This window comes from Alosa sapidissima, chromosome 4 (genome assembly GCF_018492685.1).
Source record: "Alosa sapidissima isolate fAloSap1 chromosome 4, fAloSap1.pri, whole genome shotgun sequence".
NCBI classification, from domain to species: Eukaryota; Metazoa; Chordata; class Actinopteri; order Clupeiformes; family Clupeidae; genus Alosa; species Alosa sapidissima.
In genome coordinates, this window is record NC_055960.1 from 30303719 (window position 1) to 30326904 (window position 23186).

Sequence of the window (23186 nt, forward strand, 5' to 3'; positions counted from 1 at the left end):
CATTGTCACCATTCAAAGTATTTAACTTAATTTTATTAAAATACAATGGATAAACAATCTTTCAAGTTTACAAGTTTATCCTCAGTGATAAGCAATAAGACAAAAAAGATCCCTAATAATTTCTTAAGAGGCCCCATGCTCTGACCCACGGTTCTTTGATAGAGCCTTAGAAAGTCAGAGAAAATCTCCTTGCAGCATTCCTATAAAGCAAACACCGTACACAAATACCCTGTGCAGAGAGGAGAAAATCGAATGCCTTATCTCACCTACATGTGAACAACAGAAATGCATCAATTAGAACTGTACATCTAGACCGTCAAAAAGAACTATTGTCTTACATCCGCGCTGTATGGAGAACATTCAAATTGCTACATTTCTTTACCTCTCCAGGACGTGACCCGAGACAAAATATTTCTTTGATTCGGGTCAGATTTAAGAACAGGCCTGCGATAATCATCTACGTTTCAAAGAAACAGCAGATTTAAAATATTAACCCTCTTCCATTCCTTCATGATGTATCTTGCCCCTTTCAATAAGAGAAAAAATCTGATAATGTATGAAGGGGGCGTGTAGGCACAGAACACGATGCACTAGAAGACGTGTGTCTTGGCGGCCATTTTCTTTACATAATATTCATATTTAGACCGTTCTGTAACCCAATGAAACCTCTCACCATTTGAACTACTGGTTGATGAAAGAAGTCCATTCAAAGTGTGCAACAGACAAGCCTGGCTGGCTACAGCCACAGTAATGCTAAATGTGCTTAAAGCCTTGGAGCCGATCCTCATGCTAGTGTTGTAGATGGGCCCTCTTGATTTCCAGGGACACTTTGGCGTTTCGTGGCGACTCAAGGAAGAGAGGCACTGTGCTAAAAGACGGGGAGCCGTGTGGAGGTCAAAGTGCAGGCGTTGATGTCCTCGGTGTGTGTGGCTCGGTGCATGGAGGGCTCGGAGGCGCTGCGGTTGATTTTGGGAAGGGAGTGCTGCAGCAGCTCAATAGAGGACAGGATCTGTGGAGACAGACACCTCACCATGTTAATATCAGTCCTCCCTCACGCTCACACTCAGATCAGTCCTTCACCCCCAGTCTCTTGGCCAGACACCAAATGCATTCATCTACGGGGTGCCGTTACAAAGTCAAACATACAATGATGCAACACTGAAGGCATGGTGAAACCACACTGTTCACACACTGTGATGCACTTTATAGACATATTTTCTATTTTGGCCCTTTTTACTTATTTGTTTACATATCTGTGACCTCTAAATAGTGTGTATCAACACACACAGAAGAAAATTAACAATTATAAACTATTATTCTTCAAATGTGTCACACATTTCACAATGAAAAATACTGTTGGTACCTTTATTTTTCCTAATCATTTTCAAAACATTTAATTTATTCTACTGGCTCTAATTACATCAATAACATTAAGGTAGGCCTTCAAGTAATTGAAGCGAATGGTATATCTTGATGGATTTTAGTGATAATTAAATTAGACCTTACAGTCAGACAGTATGTGTAGTAATACCTGTGGGAACAGAGGCCTGTCATCTCTAGACTTCTTGATGCAGTCAGCGACGAGTCTCTTCATGGCTTTGGGGCAACTCTTGTACAGCTTACTGAGGTCTGGAGATAGGTACCCCCGTCCAACCATGTAGATAATCTGAGACAACAGTGGACACGTGATCTCTTTGAGGTATGGTCAGCACGATCATACGTACATAGCAATGCCATTTGAAACACTTTCTGTGATAACAAAATGATTTCAAAAAAATTCAGTCGCTAACAAGCGTTTGTCTAACCAGTTGTCACGTTTTCAAAACTCTAAACACAATTAGCACAGCATCAGTCTTTTGTGGCTATACCATTCACACATTTCATGTCGTTTTCACACAATATGCAGTCAGTGAACACATTTCCACAATGCTTACATTTTCTTAACAGACAAGCTATACCTCCCAACAAAACTATGGATTGTTTTTGTAGTATTTACGAATGTTAACACACAACATCCCACAATAGCAAACACAATATTCCAAACCTTAGATACACTATAAAAACCTCTGCTTCTGCTACCAAATGGTTTTATCCCAGGTGCATCGCCTTGGATAATATCAGATGCGATGTTATCAGATGCGAAACATGTGGCCTAACCCTGAAGATCGCAGAGATTAGAAACAGTAATTTTGTGTTTTTTTTAGTTACCCCCCTTTTTATCTGGGCTTTTTGCTGCTGTTTTTTTTTTTAGAATGCTCTTGTGTGTTTAATGGATATTTTGTTCACTCTAAGCAATACTGTAAAACTTTTTCTGTTCCATCATACTGTAAACAGTATTTCTACTGTACCTCCTGTAGTAAACAGTAAAGGGAAAAAATGAAAGAGTTAGTATATATTTAACAAAATGTGTTTTTGTGAAGAAAATTATCCATTTGTCCAATTGTGTTTTGTAGGTGTGAGTCTGTGTTTAGAAAAAGTAGCTGAAGTATGGGTACACTGCAAAAAATGAATTCTAACCAAGTGTTATTGATCTTATATTAAGATTAAAAAATCTATTTGGTATTGTTTTTAGTATGAAAGGACTTACCTAGCGCCCTCTCAAAAGATCATTTTGACTTAATTTAAGGAGTCTTAATTTAAGACTTTAACTTATTTTAAGGAGTCTTATCAAGACAAATTTGGTCAACGCACTGGCAGACAAATTTGCTTGTTTTTAGGACAAATTTGCTTAACGCACTGGCAGACAAATTTGCTTGTTTTCAAGATGAGATGTCTTAAAATAAGTCAATTTTTTTTTTTTTATTAAGTCAAATGATTTCACAAGAAAGCGCTAGGTAAGTCTCTTTATACTGAAAACAATACCAACTAGTTTATCTTGATATAAGATTAATAACACTTGGTTAGATTTTGTTAGATAAGCAGTTTTTGCAGTGTATGCGCTTGTTAGCGATTGAAAAAAACTGTAAGGTTGACCAACATAGATCCCATATGCTACCGTTTGTCAAATATGACATAACATTCAGCAACACTTGACCGGTGTGCCATCTCACATCATACCACAAGCGTATGCAACACGATACTAAACGAGGCCTAGGTTTGCTGCGTACATTGTTTGCCAGATGTGAAATAATTGAACAGAGCACTTTTCCACATGGATTTGCTCCGCACTCAGAAGGGTATTTCAAAGCCACAAGTCTCCTCTCCTTTGGCACAGACAGATCCAACAAACACTTTCCTCTTTCACTGGCAGAGGGTGCAGCCCACACAGCACAGCAGAGCAGAGGGGACTGGACCTGAGGTTTGGCAGCACTCTCCCCTCCAGTTCAACAATAACAGCAGTAACGGCAGGAACAATGAAAGAGACTGAGAATATGCAGGCCAAGAGCTAGCGGTTTCCAGTGAGAACACGTCAAAAACAGAGGCCCCAACAAGCCTTCATCCTGTGGTTTTGAAAACGAATAAAAAAAGAAAAAGGGGCCACAGACCAGCCCAGGGAGGCCTAAATTTAGTGCCAGTGACCCACCCTCTGCCATGAGAGGGGCGTCGGGCCATCCAAAAGCCTGCACGCAACCAGTGCTCCACCCCAGCCACCACCCAGACTGCTAACCAGCACCACTACCATGAACACAACCTGTCAGAGGGACTGCAGAGAACACCGCTCTGTGGTAAGTATTTTTCTAGAGCCAAGTCACATGGTATTCACAAGGCACGTTCATGCTGTGCTCCAACATCTTCCCTTAAACTTGCAGGGATGTCTGGTTTTCACAGACCGCTATTTTCTTTTTTGTTGCATCAGGTGCAAGTCAGCCCTTCTATTGATAGCGAGTTTTTCCTCTGGTCAGCAGTGAGATCATGCATTTAGCTGTTAGCTGCACTTGTGCAACTTACTTGGCAATTTAAAAGCAGCTTCCAGATACACAAACATCCAAGTGACACAAGCATGGCTCTGTGTGTAGGATTGTGAGTATGACTGATGCATGGATTTGAATGGCAACATCTCCCGCACTAACCTGGTCTCGGTTTGCGATCATGGAATAGGGCAGTTCCCCGGTCATCAGCTCATAGAGGACAATTCCATAGGAGTACACGTCTGACTGGAAACTGTAAGGGTTGTTGTCCTGCATCCGCAGCACCTCAGGAGCCTACAGGAGAGAGACCAGGGAGAACTAGTCCCACACATCTTTACACATGTACACAAGTCATTCAAGCCAGAAGTCATCTACATCATCAATGACTTGGTTTACTGTTCTCCAAACAATCCTATTGAAGGATGAATAATATTGATGTATTGATTCACATGTTTGTTCCGAAGCGCTCACCATCCACAGTATGGATCCCGAGGGCTGTTCCACCTGATGAGAGCCGCTCCACCTGGCCTTCACTGTGGCCAGGCCAAAGTCCCCGATCTTCACAGTCAGGCCCTCATGAAGGAAGATGTCTGCAGCCATGTCAAGGAGAAGTTACTGGGCTGCTCTTGGGTGTGCTTCTCACCTGAGGTGACCCCGGTCACCCACACCACTTCATTGGCCATCTCTACCCTCAGTAGTGAGCTACTAACTATAAATCATAATATAACAAAATATTGATGGGTGGGGACAACATTTTCAAAAAAGGATACTGTTTGACTTCATGTCCCGATGGATGATATTCTTTGCATGCAAATAACTGAAAGGAAACAAAAGCAATGTGGTTAGGACTGGCAGGTGTGCAAAACCTTTTAAACATTCACATTTGCAGATCCATTCCCAATGACACATCATGTCACTGGTATGTTTATGTGAAAATACCCTTATTTTTTAATTGAACTCTATAAATACATCAAACACAACAGCCAAAAATATGTTTTGTTATGGGATTTTTCACCCTCACAAAAAACAATAGGGGTAAAAACATGGCACTGGACACACGCACAGGGAGAGGGAAAGGCAGAGCGAGAGAGAGAGAGAGAGACAGACAGAGAGAGAGAGAGAGACAGAGAGACAGAGAGCATAGAAAGAGAGAGAGACAGAGAGAGCACAGATAGAAAGGCAGAGAGACAGAGAGAGAGAGCATAGAGAGAGAGAGACAGAGAGCATAGAAAGAGAGAGAGACAGAGAGAGCATAGATAGAAAGGCAGAGAGACAGAGAGAGAGAGAGCATAGAAAGAGAGAGAGAGACAGAGAGAGAGAGCATATAAAGACAGAGAGACAGAGAGCATAGATAGAAAGGCAGAGAGACAGAGAGAGAGAGCATAGAGAGAGAGAGACAGAGAGAGAGAGAGCATTTAAAGACAGAGAGAGACAGAGAGAGAGGCAGAGAAAGAGAGCATAGAAAGATAACATGAAGGACAATCCACCATCAATTTCATTCAATCATCAATTCTCATTCTCTCTGATGGACACCAACTGTTAGGATTTAGAGCTTTGATTCCCAAAGACTGGGTTCCGACCCACGGTGGGTCACAGAAGATTTTATTGGGTCGCCATAGTCACATTTATATATCTACAGTTTGCAGTCTTGACTTACAATATGCCTATGATGAACTGGGTCTCAATGATTTGACATTTTTAAAAAGTTGTCCCCAGAAAAAGCTTGGGAAACACTGATTTAGAGTATATATATTTTAATGTGAATTCTTTAATGAAAAGGACCTTTTTGTGTAATCCACATTTCAGTGCCTGTAATCCGTTTGGTGCACTCTTGTGCACATCTTGATTTCTGATGATTTTCATGAACAGCTTGGGCCACACCTGACGTGTGCTTCTCACACAACCAGCGCTCCTGCTCACACACAGGTTCAGCCTGTTAGCATGGGCGTGAAATGCCAATCTACTGGTAGTGCAGCCGGCAGGCACGCACTGTGCACCTAGTGTGTCCGAGGCCTGGGCCAAGAGTGGTCCTGTGGCCTTTCTGGGCATACTTACTCCATGCCCTGAGCGGTCTGCCTCGCGATATCAATCAGCTGAAACATCTGGAGGTTGGTCTCTTGGACGTGCAGGTGCTTGTACAGGCTGCTGCCATCACACCACTGGGTCACAATGGCCAGATTGTCCTTGGTCATGTATCCCATGAACAACAGGATGTTGACATGCCGAGTCTTCCTGCGATCAACACACAAATTGATGACAATGATCACAATGAGCACATAAAACAATGTTCACATATCTAATTAATCGGTGTTGAGCCATTAAGGAGATTCAGACAAAAGGCCACAGTGGGTGGGTTAGTATATCAGCTTACAAAAGCAATAATCACGTGTCTCTTCAATCACGTGTCTCTTCCAAAGCAATAATCACGTGTCTCTTCAATCTCTTCAATCTGAAAAACCTTACTGACCTGAGAACAGCCACCTCGTTGCGGAAGGCCTGGAATTGCTCTGGTGTGGGGTCAGTGACCTTTAAGATTTTTACTGCGACGTCACCTGGAGAAATACCAATTCAGAGAGAGCGGTTAAAAGGGGACATGCAACTCTAAGCACTGTTGGACGCACGAGTGTTTAGGGAGTCCTACTCACCGTGCCATTTCCCTTTGTAGACCGTTCCAAATGAGCCAGAGCCTATCCGGGAGTGGAGCACCACCTCGCTGGCCTCGATCTCCCAGTAGTAGCTGGAGTCTCTCTTGTCTCTTGGACGCTGTACACAGATCAGTTTTGTGTGACCTGGGTGTTATGGTTATTGCTGCGCTGACAGGGTAATCAAGGTGGCGATGCGGTATTGCTAGAGTACGGTAGTTAAGGGTATTGCTAGAGTACGGTAGTTAAGGTTGTTGCCAGGCAATTGCTAAGGTAAATAATAAAACAGTAACAATGGCTGGATCAAGAGTCTGCACAGCAGCCCAGTACATTACGAGAAAATCAGACCCTACTGTGCAATGGGGGGCTATGCCATTGGATTTCAGGTAGTTTAACAACCCAGTTTATATGAGGGTAGAGCATATTTTACTAATTGTCAATTTTTTCATTTTCAATTTTAATCAGCGAATTGTGCATAATACTTTCATTACAGTACAGTACATTCTGATTTGAGCTTCTAATTTCTAGAATACCATCTATTTAAACATAAAATAAACAAAATAATAAAACAAATAATGTAAAAAGAATTAGGAGTTAAAGACAGGTGCACTTACGATTCGGTTCTTTTCCTGAGTGTTGGACGTGGCAGCTCTCTCTCTGTGCATGGGAGCTGGCGCTTTTGGCTGAGTCCAGCCAGTGGGACTCAGGTTTGGAGGACTCCCTGCAGACAAGATGTATGGACATAGGGTAAGGGTGAGTAGCCGAGAACTGACCAACAAAATCAAGCATACCATGGTAAGAGTTGTAAAAGGAAAAAAGCCACAAAAATCTTACCAGACTCATGACTTCTCAATGCATCCTGAGAAGAACATAATGAATATTATATTTAATTGGTCAATCATGTCAAATGTATTATACAATCACATGTTGAAAATATGTTTAAAAGCATTCGGGTCACAAAGATTTTTTTGTATACGACTTACCCTTCAACTGTTCTTTAATTTCATCATTTTATTTAATAACAGATATTTCAAATGAATTACATGAGTTCAACCACAAAATGGGCAAAGAGTGAGTGCTAATCTAGCTATCAGAACAGGTCACACAAACTAAACTCCCTGTAAAAACACGGACCCTCATTAAGTTCAGTTTACATGTGCATAGGGGTTTGTTTATTTTGACATGCTATCTACAAAAGAACGGAGTTAAATATAGACAAACCACTGGTCTGTTGTGACTTGCAGGCTTGGCACTGTTACTCCTAACCTTTTCATGACGGTCTTGGGTGACATCAATTAAAGGATTGGAGAAACAAACAGTCCCTACTCTTCTCCTCTGGCAAAAGCGCCGGCTCCAGGAACTAGCAGGGGCTTTCAGCCTATCTAGCTACATCCCATCACATAACAGGGCAGTGCAGAGGAAAACAGGAGAGAACAGACAAATGACAAAAAGAGAAGGAATAGAGTGAAGGATAGAAATGAATGTTGAAAGCACCACAGCACATGGCAAGAAAATATAGCCATAAAAATACATTATTATTATAGTCCATAGCCATGCACACTAATATTCAGCAAATCATTCTAATATCTAGAGAAGACAAAAACAAGGTTGAAGAACACAGAAAACATGCATAAAACAATCTAATACATGACAGAGGAACTTTAGCACCACATAACAAAGAGGCTGAATAGAAAGACAAAGGGGAAAAAGGAAAGATGGGATAAAAATAACCCTATCTGCGTTCAAGTGTGGCCTAACTTCACACGCGCTGATGGCACAAGGCACGCCAAAAAAGCCAGTTTCTGTAGCATTACCTCAAAGGCAGTGCCGTCCACAGGCAGGGTGGTGCTGACCATGTGGACGTTGGGTGTGGACGTTGACCTCTGACGGTGGGAGAGAGAAGGCTCTGAGGACGGGTATGGGGCGATGTAGTTAAAGGCATGAGGCGTTGAGTGTCTGTGATGGGAGCTATGGGCAGAGCAACAGAGACAGAAACAGCCCACAAGGTCAAAACATCATCAAAAGGGGACAAACCTATAGAGTTGGACTTGTATATATTGTATAAATATGACAAATGGCAGACAACAGAAAGTTAAAAAAAAAAAAAATGTCACAGCAGCACCGACAGTTTGACTGATTTTGTCACACCATTCACCACACAACAGCGTGGTCAGTAGCGCAGCATCTAAAACTTCTAATGCATTCATGGATGTGTCTACCATATGCCACGTGAGCACACAGTGCCTTCCAGGTTTATTGGCACCTCTGGTGAATTGACTAAAAACAGGCATTTAAAAAATCCTTTGGGTGATTTATCGTATTCTCACAATAAAAACAATGAAGACAAATCTAACCTGGAAGGGAAGCAAATGTATTCTAAGAAAAAGGAATGGCTCAAAGAAATAAATAGTTTGAACAAAAACACATACCACAATTATTGGCACCCCTAGAAAATCTTACATACAAAATGTAACAGAAACAGAAATTCATCTGACTGACTTCACACTAATCAGGTATAGTGCTAAGAACATAACTGAGTGCAGTGTAAAATAGAACAGTGTTTGCATGTGAAATGCTTAATGATATCGTTTAAGTTAAAAAAAAAAAAAAAACTATACATCCAGAGACGTTCGCCATGTTGTTGAGGTCTTAGTGTGCCTTCAGTCAAGAAAACATTTAGCAAATCTTGACCTCAACAATATACACCTCTGAGCATAGTCTGCTCTCCTACTCTGTCCACCCCAGCTGAAGAGTGGAAAAGTGTGACAACAGTCTAGCTGGATGAAATGACAAAGTGTTTTAGGCAGGTTCAGCAGTTGCAGACTTAGTAGCAAATTAAACACAATAATTAATGATTCAACAAAATCAGTTATGTGGTTTTCATAAGCTTCACTGTGGTCAAATGAAACATAAACCAAATTCCAGAACAGGAATTAGTGTTATGTCCGTTTTGATCTGTACAAGACGAAGTTCCTTTGTACAGAGAGAGGATTCTCTGTTCCATTTTTGGAGTGCCCGTGGGCACATTTTGTAGGTTTTCTACAGGAATGGGCACGGTTTGTATGGGCATTGCACTAGTTGGTAGCTATTAAAATAGCATCAATGTGAATCCATATTAGGCAAAAGTTTCAACTTCACCCATTTTACTTAGAGGTGAAGAGTTAATTAGTTTCTGTGTGTGAGGTGAAGGCCTTCAATCTACTTTAGGATCTCATCTACCCTTTGCTTGAAGGAACTAGAGTTTGTTTTCTGGACACAAGCCTGGGAAATATTGCATCTGTCTGTTGTGAGCAGCTGATCGAGCAGCCTTGTGACTGGCTGTGCTGCTGATGTGGCCATGTGCTGACCTGCTGCCTGGAAAGCCCCTGAGGAAGTGGGGAAGACGCAGTGGATCCACCGTCCTCTCACGGCCGAGCGAAGCAGCGCAACCCAGGCCCGTGGGCTCATCAGGCACGCGGCTAATGTGCAGGGACGACTCTCCAGGGGGGGTCTCCCTTTCATTTGTAGGTTAAGCATTGAACCGAAAGCCTGGCCAGAACAGCTTCAAAATGAACGAGAGAGATGGGGTCTTCAAAGTCAAAGCCCCTTGGATGGCCAGCTGTTATGCAACAGGCATAGCCATCAGTAGAGACAGAGGCGTTTTTCTGATACATGTGGCTCTTAACACGTACTGCTCTTGTATCAACACCATAGATAGAGTGGCAGAGAAAAGATCAGATAACGCTGTACGAGAGAGGAAGGGAGGGAGGAAACTGGAAGCATCTAGATAAACACTTGAGAGCTGCTGGTCAACGGTGGATTCCGATGCGGCCCACCCATCATATGATGGATGGGAGTTTTGACCAAAGATTCTAGAACAGAATGCTCTAGAATCTTTGGTTTTGACCCTGAGCCATGAGCATGGGTATGGGACACCAGAGTGAAGAGGAGACACTCACCTGACGGGAAACCTGGACAGGGAGTCTCGCATGCGCCGGCTTGTGAGAGGGGGGAGGGACGGACCCCCACCTTCACCTGGGCTTGGGAACAACCTGCCGGGAGCAAGCATGAATCAGAAAGAAGAAATACACAAACACACACACATACTGTGCTTAGAAGTGATCATATGAAGTTCACACAACAAAGGCTGCAAGAAGACATCTCAACCTGTTTGAGATCTCTTATATTGACTCCAACAGAGGTGTTGCAGTCTACTGAACATCAAATGGATGCATCTAAGAGAGTGGGACACTAGGTCTACTACTGTTGAGCGAGGACCTGATGCATCCATTTCATACTGAATGATCAAGTTACAGGAAGACACTTGGTCTACAGCGCTGCAGGAAGACAGCGCTGGCCATAACAAATGACTGGTCCATTGTGCTACATCTCACTTCATTTCCATTGATAGTCATCTACAAAAGCCCAAACGACAGCATTGGAAGGTCAATATGCAAAATTAATTTTTGCGTGTTTGAAGTGACTATGTTGCCACATATTAGTGATGAGTTACAGTGGCTTGCAACCTGAAAGTAATCACCCATTTCTGGTTTATAAAAGATGCTTAGACATATTTTCCTACTCAGTATTTCAAATTTGAAAACTTTTTTGCAGCATATTTCTGAGGGCTAAATAAGTTTATTTATATTTTTTAAAAAATGGTACGTGGTATAAAAGCTTCTTCATCCCACCTTCCAATACAGGCCAGTTTTATGGATAACTCCTATACCTGAAACCCAATTCCTGCCAATGAATTTTTGTATTCATACATATTCTTTCTTACAGTTCTACATTTCCTCGGCCCTTTCTGTATAGAGTCTGTGTAGAGCAGCAGTCTCTGTGTGCGCATGTGTTGAAGGTGGCCAGTCTCCAGGGGACTTACAGGAGCTGACGGATGTTGTTCCAGTCAATACACATGGTGGGGACTTTGGTACTGCAGTGCTCATGGAACTTATAGCCACAAGTCTGGCATCGGAAGCCATTCAGCAGGAACTTCTGACAGATGTCACAGAAAGCCAACTTCAGAAATGTTTTCCGAACCTGGACAGAAGAGAGAGGCTATTTTAAAATGTGACTGGGCACCAAAAATTCCATAATTTGCAAAAGGACCTTGCTTCCAAATTCCATGCACTCTAAATATAATGTGGCAGGATACATGCCTGCTGACAGCCTGTTAGGATTGCATCCAAACACAAATAGTTTTCCATGAGGAGTTTCAATTAAACTAAAGGGCACTAAACGGAGTGGTACTCACAAAATTGTGCGTGGTGAGAGGTACATGGTCTAACACTTCTACCAGGAGCTCCTCCCCGATGAGTGAGGTAGAATCTGTGTTCCAATCCATGCGTGTTTTTCTACTACACAAAATACATCAACAGTCAAGTACATATAGAGACATCGAAATTGTACAACCAAGAAAAGTACAGCACATCTATAGAGCAACAATGAAACCTGGTGCAGCTAGTGGTAAAAAAAAGGACATGTGTTACAGGTTAAAAGATTACAACCATTGTGGCCTACAACACATTTGAAGTCAACACTGGGCTAACCTGTCTACATTCCTCCTGAAACGTTGATACTGAGCCACTGCATGGGAGGCAACACACACGCTTCCATAAACTCACAGCTCACCTCTATCCACCAGCCTGCTGCTCTATCCACCAGCTCTATCCACCAGCCTGCTGCTCTATCTACCAGCCTGCTGCTCTATCCACCAGCTCTATCCACCAGCCTGCTGCTCTATCCACCAGCTCTATCCACCAGCCTGCTGCTCTATCCACCAGCTCTATCCACCAGCTCTATCCACCAGCTCTATCTACCAGCCTGCTGCTCTATCCACCAGCTCTATCCACCAGCCTGCTGCTCTATCCACCAGCTCTATCCACCAGCCTGCTGCTCTATCCACCAGCCTGCTGCTCTATCCACCAGCCTGCTGCTCTATCCACCAGCTCTATCCACCAGCCTGCTGCTCTATCCACCAGCCTGCTGCTCTATCCACCAGCCTGCTGCTCTATCCACCAGCTCTATCCACCAGCCTGCTGCTCTATCCACCAGCCTGCTGCTCTATCCACCAGCTCGCTGCTCTATCCACCAGCCTGCTGCTCTATCCACCAGCCTGCTGCTCTATCCACCAGCTCTATCCACCAGCCTGCTGCTCTATCCACCAGCCTGCTGCTCTATCCACCAGCCTGCTGCTCTATCCACCAGCTCTATCCACCAGCCTGCTGCTCTATCCACCAGCCTGCTGCTCTATCCACCAGCTCTATCCACCAGCCTGCTGCTCTATCCACCAGCCTGCTGCTCTATCCACCAGCCTGCTGCTCTATCCACCAGCCTGCTGCTCTGTCCACCAGCCTGCTGCTCTATCCACCAGCCTGCTGCTCTATCTACCAGCCTGCTGCTCTATCCACCAGCTCTATCCACCAGCAGCTCTATCCTACATCTTTGTGTTATGCTCAAAACAAACGGCTCATTAGTCTCAATGCGCTGGGGATCAGTGATGACCTGGAATGACCACTGTCGGAAACCTGAGCCGACAGCGTTTGGGCTGCAGTGCATAGTCTCAATAGGCACAAGACTACAGTGATCTCTGAATCTTGCTCAGCTGTGAGACTGTTTAATCCGTTTGGCCTTCATGGATGCCTCCTTGAAGTGCATCAAATGACACTCAATTACAAAATAAATATTGTGGTTATGCTGGCATGCTACATCTAATGCAAATATTACCACAATGTGAGACACATGGTCATGGCTCAGAAAAGTCCCGATTTTTGAATATATATGAAACCAAGTGGCCCAATAGCCTTAAAGCAGTATTCTATTGAACTTCATGCTTACCTTCTTTGTCCTGGATGTAGTCTGAAGACAGCACAGCACTCTGGCTGTAGCCCTCTGACCTTGAGAGCTTTGATTAGGCAGTTGTGCAAAGTCATTCCAGGACGCACATTCACCTAGGAGAGCAGGGATCACTTTGGGTTATTGCTTGTGTATCTACCATAACTATTATTTCATATATGATGCCTGATTAGAGATGAAAGGTCAAATGGAAGAATGGTTGACAAACATAGTGTACAGAATGACACACTATGTGTTTTTTGTTTTGAAATCTTAAATTGTAAAATCTCAAAAAAAATTAAATCACACAGATATGGCAAAGCCTGTCATTTTTCATTCCCTATTCTAATCATCTTCCACATTGTCCACATCCATGTACATCGTCCACATCCATCATCATCATCATCATCTTCATCATCTTTATTGCCATACTCAGGGTCCATTAGACGTATTAGGTGGCTTACCACAGTGCGCTGTTGATTAGGCAGGTACACTCGAATTGTGCTGCTTGTTTTGGAGGAGTCGGCCATCTTCCCATCATCTGACGCACGTCTCTGATAGGGGAAGCTTTTAATGATGGTGGGGGACATGCACGCGTCCTCAAACACAGAGTCCTTGAACCCAAACCCATTGCTGAGAGTCCTCCAGGCTCCTTGAATGTGCTCCATTGTCACCGACAGCTGACTTCAGTAATCTAGAGTGCAGGTTGAGAAATCATGCTTTAATGGAACGTTACAACATTGGCCATATTCGGAACTCACAAATTAGAGCTCAAGGCCACCCATGCACTCATCAATTCAAAAGAACAAGGACAAAGGGCCAAAGTTGCATAGAGAAAAAATGTTCTCTTCCCATTATGCTATTAGGCACATGGTCTGAGGAACTACAGGGTCATTTACATCTAACTGAGGAACCAAAACATGTGGTCAGCAGTGTGAATAGATGTAAAGAGGTCAGAGTCTTCGACTTTAAAAGGTGCATCAGGGAGACATTATCACATACATAACTGGAGCACTATGACAGTGGTGGACTGCCATTCCATGCCTATGCCTAATGCCTGCATTAAAAGTTGCAATAAGTTGCTATTAGCTCAGAAAGCTAACAATAAAATACATGCTCTAGAAAGTTCTCTAAGCACTCCCCCCAGATCTATCAGCAGAAGCAAGTAAAAACTGACATTGCGGGTGAACTTCCCAAGGCATCACACCTTGCCAGTCAACATTCATGTGCATGCGTGCTGAGTGAAGAGATGGCATCCTACAGTGCATATGTTTGATAGTAAGATAGATTAGCCTAAATCCGTATTAACCACTTAACTGAAGAAAAGCCGTAAAGCACTACTAAGGAGTTTTGGTCTAAATCTATTCCAATTAGCAGCATTGGCAAATATTTTTGACATGTGAACCGATGTCCTTTGGCAATACAGAGCTACATACATCAACTACATGGTGTGCTGTAAAGATAGGTGTGTTTATCACATGACCATATATCACATCCACCATTCATTGATACATTGATTGAAACTCATTAGAACATTGATACATGCATATAGCACCCAAAAACATTTGAAGAGGTTTCCAAAACTAGTTGTCTAGAAGCACAGAAGCATGGAAAAGGGTTGCATGACTTGCATGAAACACACAAGCTATACTGCAGTGTGTCCACCTAAGAGAAACGCCAAGGTGCTGGTAAAGGCTTGCTCTGGGGGAGAGGTTCCTGATCCTGGATCAGCAGCACAGAGCTGCAGTCATCTGCTCCTCATTTACAGAACAGAGCCAAGCCATCAGCCTCTCATCACCACCAGCCACAGGCTCCTCTCCCAGCCCGCCGAGGAGTAGTCACAGAGACCACTCACTCAGACCAGCCCAGACCTTCTCTGTTCACGCAAGGAATGCATGAGCTCCTTTACATTTCTGGCAGCTGGAATCGCTTATGCTTCACCAACACATGTCTACGGCCAGTTCCCCCTACCTGAGATTTTGTTACAGCCCAGGTTTGGCAGTGCAGCGCTACATTCTGTCCCCTGTCAAATAGTGCTCTATTGCTGGTGGGCTCCAGTGAGACAGACAGATGATGCTTTGTGTGCAGGGCTCAGGAGCTGGTGTGGTCTCTGGCTGGGAGCCAGGCCATGTCCCCCCTCTCGGCTCACAAGGCCCACAGGCTTATTAACAGGGAGCTGAACCTTCAGTGAACCCTCACGCACGCGCACACACACACACACACACACACACACACACACACACACACACACACACACCCTTTCCCAGGGAAAATGTACAGCATATGCAAGGAAAAAATACAGAGCCACACATCAGCCCAAAAAGTATTTCACTTCTTGAAATAGTAGGTAGGCAGGTAGGTAGGCAGGTAAGACATTGTGCATTCCAACACGACTATGCAAGAGGCAACTTGATTGTGTTGGGACAACTAAGAGCTGATTTGAACAAAAACACTGCAAACACCACGAAGAAGCTCCAACTAAATGTAACATGTCTCAACAGACTCTTTTTGTCAATCCTATTTCTCCACACATTCAAAACGGTCTAATATGTCCCATCTCTTCCACTCCTGTGGAGTAATGCCTGCATCTCCTCAGGCCACAGGAATAATCTGCATCCTGTCAGCAGGGGTCAGATGCTAAATGGCCACGTGTGTGAAGACTGCACACACAGGAGCAGGAACAGGGCATCGGGCCGCACGCACTCACCTAGTCTGGTGCAGTGGAAAAAGCAAAGGCCTCCGAGAAGCATTACAGACAAATTAAATATTCACCAACTAAATATTCACCAACAGACAGACGACCTGAGAGGTCTAGAAAACATTTCCACCACACCTGAAAAACAAATCACAACAAAGGCAGAGGACTTTGCCATAATAAGACACCATTAAATGTATTCTAAAAACTAATGTGCAGTATGCCATCCAGGGAATGTGTCAAACTATAACATAGGTATAGAATGCTTTCAGCCATAAATTCCCCTTGCCATCTTATTATGTTTTGCATTCATTATAGTTGATGAGTGCAATGCTGCACGCTCTCTTTTCAGCCATCTTGCAGAATGTGAGTGGCGTTTGTTGGAAAAGCTGGTCTCCTGATTTGTTATGCAAAAACACTAAATGCAGCTGTTGATACATATTTTCTGAATCCATAAGTCAGACCAGAAAATGTTTCTGAGAAAACAAAACATTATCTGGCTCTTGTTTGGCTCTGTAGTCAGCAGCTAAACTTTCGACACACACTCATACAGACCAATCAAAACTCTCCTAAAGAGCTAGGCATCCCTGCCTGGCAATTAAATTGCCTGTACACAGCCATTAAAAGGAAGGGGTGGAGGTGCCTAGGTCGGGTGAGGTCAACAAAAAATAACACTGCGTCCAGCATCTTTAGGCCAAAGAAAACATAATAAACCCAAGCTATTGCTAGACCACAGCACGGCAAACGGAATGCAACAAGATTCAAATAAGCATTCCTGCAGTGTTGTCCATCGGCCTTATAGAAAAGCAGTTCAGCTACTTGTGTGGAATGATGTATACCTGTAGCAGACAGCACTTCCTCAAATCTCTCTATCAAGGCCCAAATGCCTTCTGCTGTTAGTTTTGATGTCAAGACCAATGGACAGACATTGCTGCCACGATCAGATTAACTCAGCAATTGCAGTACAGCTGGCTTGCAGATAAGAGAAGTTGATAAGAAGCACCCGACAACCAACACAGATATTGCAAGCAAACTTGTCCACCACTGCTATGGTGCACGCACACACACACACACACGCACGCACACACGCACACACACACACTTCTGGTGCCTGTCATGCAAGTTGTGTTGCAATGAAGGGCAGGTGACAAGAATATCTATTTGTCTGACCACAAGTAATGTTTGCAGTTTGTTAGAATAGTATCAATAGTCTAATAGTTTTTTTAAGCACTCTCTGATGAACAATTTTTTTTCTAAAGTCACAAAACAGGACTGGAAGGAGAAAGTCAGCATTGTTTTAAGGAGGGAACTTGCTCAACTGGTAGGTGCAGTTACCAGCATCAAGGGCAACAATGTCACTGTTGATTTTTTCCCCCCGTTCCTGCAACTAGAGTCAGGCAGAGCTCCTGTGTCAGAGAAAAGGAAGCTTGCTCTCACAGTTACACTACACCTAAGGTAGACTGTTTTGGCAAACCATGCCAATGACTGATGGACTCTCTGTGTCCAGCGGATCAGTAACATAAGTAGCCTAATCACTATGACTGAATAAAGGTTTTATGTTTCATTTCACTTTTCTGCAAACAAAGATCACTTCGAAGCCATACTAAAGGGCTCATGCAGGCTACACACAGTAGGTCACAGTAAGTATCCGATAGCTAGTGTACCTTGATTGTTCATCTGGCACACTTTAAGCTCTCTGCAAATACTTGAAAACATGTGGAAAGACAAGTGCTCACATTCTTTTGAAATTCTTCCCAGTGATGTGACTCTGGTTACTTGCTGCTATGTGCTCAGTTTTCTTTGGAGACTTGGCGCTCACAGGATGTCCATCTCAGACACACTCGCTGTGCTGCGCAATCACAGGTCAGATCAGGAAAGAGAATGAACAACTCTCAGTGTGAGAAGACAGTGGTCCTTTTCTCTCAGCTTGGTCTGCAGCTCGAGTCACAAAATAAATGTTTTGGCCAGCAGTCAGGCCTTAAAAAATGACCGACGTAAGCCTCTCTGTTTATAGACAGGCAGAGGGAGGGTCAGCTAAAAGAGGTCTTGAATTTGGAGAAGGATTTTCATTATAAAATCATGTATTCAGAAAATTAAACTTCCTATAACAAACTGCATAAACAATATTACACATACATACACACAGGTCAGCTGACAGGGTAACGTGCAGTGGTAGGGGATAGGAGCATGGACGCTCTTTTCCAACCCAGTAGCGGGCCCTGAAACACCATCAAGCACAACGCATATAGCACATAGCTCATCCTGCTTAGAGGACCCACAGAGAAGACCAACATCTTTTACAGCGAGACAGTCTTCTTGAATATGACACACACACACACACAGACAGACACACAAACACACACAGCACTAGCTAATGTTTGCACAACTTCCTACCAGCCAGTGTGAACAGCACGGGCCTGAAGGGAAAACGGAAAACAATTCAGAGCATTTCACTAAGGCTTGTGAAACTATTATTTCGTATTTAAAAAGTTAGGTTATTCTATCTTATATCCAGAGAAGTCACTGAAACAACAATCTGATTTTTGACTATTCAGGCTCAGTCTGGTGTTTTTGTTAAATCCCTCCATGCATCTATATGTTGCGCAAAGTGCATAGTACTTAAATATTACTGTAGATTGAGTTCCTTCAATCATCTGATGATAAAAACAATAAATGTACTATTGGTCTAGCACGAGTAAAAATGTTGTAAACCTGTGCTGAAGTCATTTGCAAAACTGTTTATGGAAAGAACGGTATGACATGTAATGTATTGCGATATCGAGTTGAGCCACATTATTGAATCCCTGTTTGGTCACAACAGTTGCTTATACTTCAAGAGGAAATGGACGAGAATAATAAAACCGCTGTGTGTCAAGCACAGCACTGGGTCCAAACATGGCTTCCACAATAGGTTGTGGTGGATGGCCATAATTGCCAGATCCATTTTTACTCCATGAAGAATAGAATGTGTCTGTGTCACCAACAAATAATCCACGACAAAAAAAAAAACAGAAAAGCATAGGCCTATTTACACATTCTGTGCTGCACAGTCTGTTTGGATGCATCGTCTCTCTTATTTCATTTGTTGGGTGATAACTGGAAATGGAATGATTTTTAATAAACGTAACTCCGTGCCAAGGATGTGATAAATGTATGTTATCTTTCATAAACAGTAAATGCCTTTAAGGTTTGGAGATTACAACAGAATTACAACTGATGTAACTCTGTTGATGTAATTCTTGGTAATCCACCATATCATGATCCAAGAATACATACTAACACACTGCAAGCACAATAAGAAAAAATAGAACCGCATTTCTATGGCACAAAGCATACAGTAAGCCTCATTTAGAGTTGCTAACCACTCTATACTGAGTACTACAGTGCAAGGGAGCCAGGTTTGCATAACTACAGGGGGGGGGGGCATAAACAAGCAAAAAAAGCAGATGTACAGTGGGTTCATCTCAGCACAAGTAACACACAGACAGAGAGAGAGAGAGAGAGAGAGAGAGAGAGAGAGAGAGAGAGAGAAATACACAAACATAAGTATAGGGGAGGGATTTGAAAAGCAAATCGATCAGCCAAGTTACACAAGTGAACACCACTGGTCACGTATATGGCTATAAGGCAGCAGCATTTTGACAACCTAAGTAGATAAATTCTTTAAAACAGTCATCTGGTGGCACTAAGGCTACTTACCAAGGTTCTATAAAAAAGGCATTATTTATATACCCTAACAAGGAAATTATGGATAATAGAAAGAAAGAACAACATCCGAAAAATAATTATTTGTCTTAGAAATTTGATTGGCTAAACATGGATTTATTTCTGGTTAGTGCATTTATTTAAGAGCATGATTCTAGTCAATTGTCAACGGGTTATGGTGTTGGATTTGTTGGAGACAAAAAATAACAAGAGAACTCTCAAAGGTTACAATGTAGCTTATATAGTTAACGCTAACATTAACTATGCTACGTAATGGAAACGCCAAGTCGCTCTGAATTTACACGTTTTGTTTTTCTGCATGTTTTTTAAGGAATGAGCTACGTGCAATGTTGTTCACATAGCTGTCTCTAATAAAATAGTCGCAGTTAGTTTTTAACCAAAGCAACTTCCAAATGCACACATAGCCCAAACCACACATAGCCTGGTACTGAATCAAACTGAATCCGTGATAGCTAAGCTAACAATAAGTTTACACAAAGTAACTAAATCAAACCTTAACAAAAGATTTTACCCAAAACGGAGTAATACACTTCGTTATTTAGTCGGCTATATTTAAGCGTAAGTGCAAACTGAATTTATCCCGGAAAGCGTGCAACTAAGACAGGTACTCACCAGTGAAAGTTTAGGAATTGTTGCTCCGCCATGACTATCGGTTGAAGAAAGTGTCGAGTTGGTGACATCATCATATTTGCAAAATACACATCAGTCAGAGCGAGAATAGTTGTGATACGTCTCTGGATAGTATTTCAGGGGGAGGTCACTACAGAATCCTGGCAACCCTCCCTTTAACTTTCCTGTCATATAATAGGCTAAGGTTGACATGGTGTTCTTTGAAGATGTTTTACTAAACACTTTACTGATAGCTTCCAAGAGAACTGCGCCTGTATATTAGACTAGCCTACGTGGGAATTGCTGTTGAAGACAACGCCTGCATGTTTCTTTTGTGCACAGGGCAACCGGATAAATACGATTGTGTACGGTATCCCGGCCACTTCATCAACCATAATTTACGTAGGGCTACGCTTCATGACAATCTGGGCCGGGTCATGACTGGACTGCACTGCGCCCGCCTGACGCCAAAGCTGAAATCAGATCCCCTGTACTCCACAAGAAGGGATTGCTGTCATATATTCCGTGTTGTAGCCACACAGTATAGGGAGAATAGGATTTGACCCAAGTATAGTTGTGGTGCCACAGTATATCGAGGTACAGTCACTATAAGCAGTGCCCATGTTCTATACATTTTGACTACAGGCTATATTCTCCTTTATGGGGTCTAGTCTACAAGCCTGAGACCTCAGGTCAAGCCTGTTGAAGGGTGTCAGCAGGGCACAGACAGACTGACGCTTATTATTTGATTCATGTTGCAATCATATATAAATGACAACATGTGATAGGCCTATGTTTAGAACACAAGCCACATAGCCTATTATTGTTACTGCCACTGTCCAGTTGCCACATAATTATTTTGTGGTTCTGGTCGTGTAGGGATTTAACCCTCAAACTGCTGCTACCTAAAACCTAAAAACACTGTGATAACTGACGGTATAGGCAACTTAGATATTGACATGTTTCCTCAATTTGTTACAATGCACCATGCCACTAGGAGCAGAAAATCCAAACTCACCAGTCCAAAGCATTTTGTAATAATAGGCTAATAATAACCAAACCAGCCATTTCATTGCATGGTGGTGACTGGTAATAACTGTGGTAAAGGTAGCTGACCCCTTACTAGACAAAACATGGGATAGTACTATGAGCACATAGTGACACCCACTGGATGAAGTCAGCCAATGCTGCATTGTCACCAGCAATTCTGTTTGTTTTATTTCATTTTTTGCCAATCAATTTGCCCTTCCCAACAGATTTAAACAATATTAAATATAGATTAAGTAAAAGCTCAAACAAATTCACTGGCAGTATATAACTCATGACATGATGTTTATCTGATTTCATGCTGTGGATTCTCACTTTATGTGTATTTTTGGTCACAACTGTATGCCATTTCAATGTCTGATGTAGACATTCACATTTTAATGAATGAAGAAGCATGCAATCTCTCAAGATTTTTAGTCAGTGATGAATAGGTCAGTGATGAACACATTTCAGTAATATGTTATAATAATGTCCCACTCACCTAAAGCAAATGAGGTCTTTTCTCTCTGTACGGGATTTTCACACAGTTGGTGGCCATGGCTGAATGGCATACCAAGCAATGCAGTGTTTGATCTATTCTTGGCATTCTAGCAGTTCTTCAATAATCAGGGAAAACATACTTAATAAAAAATACTAAATTCCTTCAGTGGTGTCTTCTTGACAAATAAGGAGCATTTAGGAAGTGTTTCAGTTCAAAAACATTGCTTTTAAGAGTTTAAATACTGTAAAAATCAATGAGTCTGTATCAGTAAACCTTCCTAGGGCAAATCCCAGAGATGCTCTAATGTTCTCTCCTCACATGGCCAGGGATGGGAGAGTGATTGAGGCGGAGACTGTGTGAGGAGGCCTGGCATCTGGGATTTAAGGTATTCCCAGCTTGCATCATCTCCATACCTCACACTGTCAATAATCCCTAATAAAAACAAAACATCTAAAAGTGAGATTATGTGCACCGGTCCATTATTCACTGTCCCTTTTCCACTGAAAATGGATGGTGAAAGACACTTAAGAACTAGTTCTAGAAATATTTCCTAATCTGAGCTGTTTTAAATACATACATTGCATGGCTTCTCATCTAGATATATTTAAAAAAAAAAAAAAAAGACTTGGGGTGCTGCTTGGAACAAAGATAACTATTTTATGAAAGAGTTGTCTAGGCCAGGCCTAATTAATTCACAAGAAAAGTTGGCGAGGAAATTGTCAATTTCATTTTATAGATGTCAGACATGCATTAGTTTGCATTAGCCTCAATTGCTATATTATGAATCATTATTGAAGATCAAGAAATGTTCTGTTGTAATAATGTGATGAATTTTTTCAAGACATGGCTCTGAGATGGACCACCTTAACAGCGAAAGATGACTACACTCCTCAAATGTAGGCTATTGATCTGGTGTACTGGGCGAGGGGTTGGTCAGATATTTTGCTCAATTAGTCAAATGACTCGGCTGTAAAAGCCCAGACTCTCTCTCTCTCTGTTCTGTCTGCTGGCTCCTTCCAATATGGTGGACATGGGTTTTGATAGCCTACCTCTATTTGAGTGCATGCATTAGGTTGTGTTAGTATATTTTCTGAGTTTGTTGTCAAAGGCTATTTCCAGGGCACATAAGTTGTCTGCATTGATGACAGGCTACATCAAGTAGGCTAACTGCCACTGGTCAAGTTTAGATTGCATAATATTTGCCATGCTTGTGGATTCTTTTTCTGAGTATATTGATTGCCCGTCCCATATGTTGGTGACATTTAGGCTAATTTCAACAAAAGCCTTTGTTCAAAGAAATTGTATCTAATTCCAGCAGCATATGG

General features: G+C 42.5%; 1 protein-coding gene across 5 annotated transcripts; it reads right to left on the minus strand.

Annotated features, from left to right (window-relative positions):
* Positions 1–11: 11 nt before the first annotated feature.
* Positions 12–20488, minus strand: raf1b (Raf-1 proto-oncogene, serine/threonine kinase b). Of its 5 annotated transcripts, none has more exons than XM_042089045.1 (18): positions 20337–20488; positions 13768–13997; positions 13307–13419; positions 11724–11823; positions 11352–11509; positions 10429–10521; positions 8305–8458; positions 7757–7876; positions 7325–7349; positions 7105–7211; positions 6494–6611; positions 6316–6400; positions 5904–6080; positions 4619–4665; positions 4320–4438; positions 4011–4142; positions 1532–1666; positions 12–1009 (listed from the first exon to the last, which is right to left on the minus strand). In XM_042089045.1, the coding sequence occupies exons 2-18, from the start codon at positions 13969–13971 to the stop codon at positions 869–871; spliced, it is 2028 nt and encodes a 675-aa protein (XP_041944979.1). In that variant the 5' UTR covers positions 13972–13997; positions 20337–20488; the 3' UTR covers positions 12–868. The 5 variants fall into 5 exon arrangements, with proteins under 5 accessions (XP_041944979.1, XP_041944977.1, XP_041944978.1 ...); XM_042089043.1 differs by having other exon boundaries at positions 11724–11826; XM_042089044.1 differs by lacking the exon at positions 20337–20488 and adding an exon at positions 17735–17820 and having other exon boundaries at positions 11724–11826.
* Positions 20489–23186: the final 2698 nt, after the last annotated feature.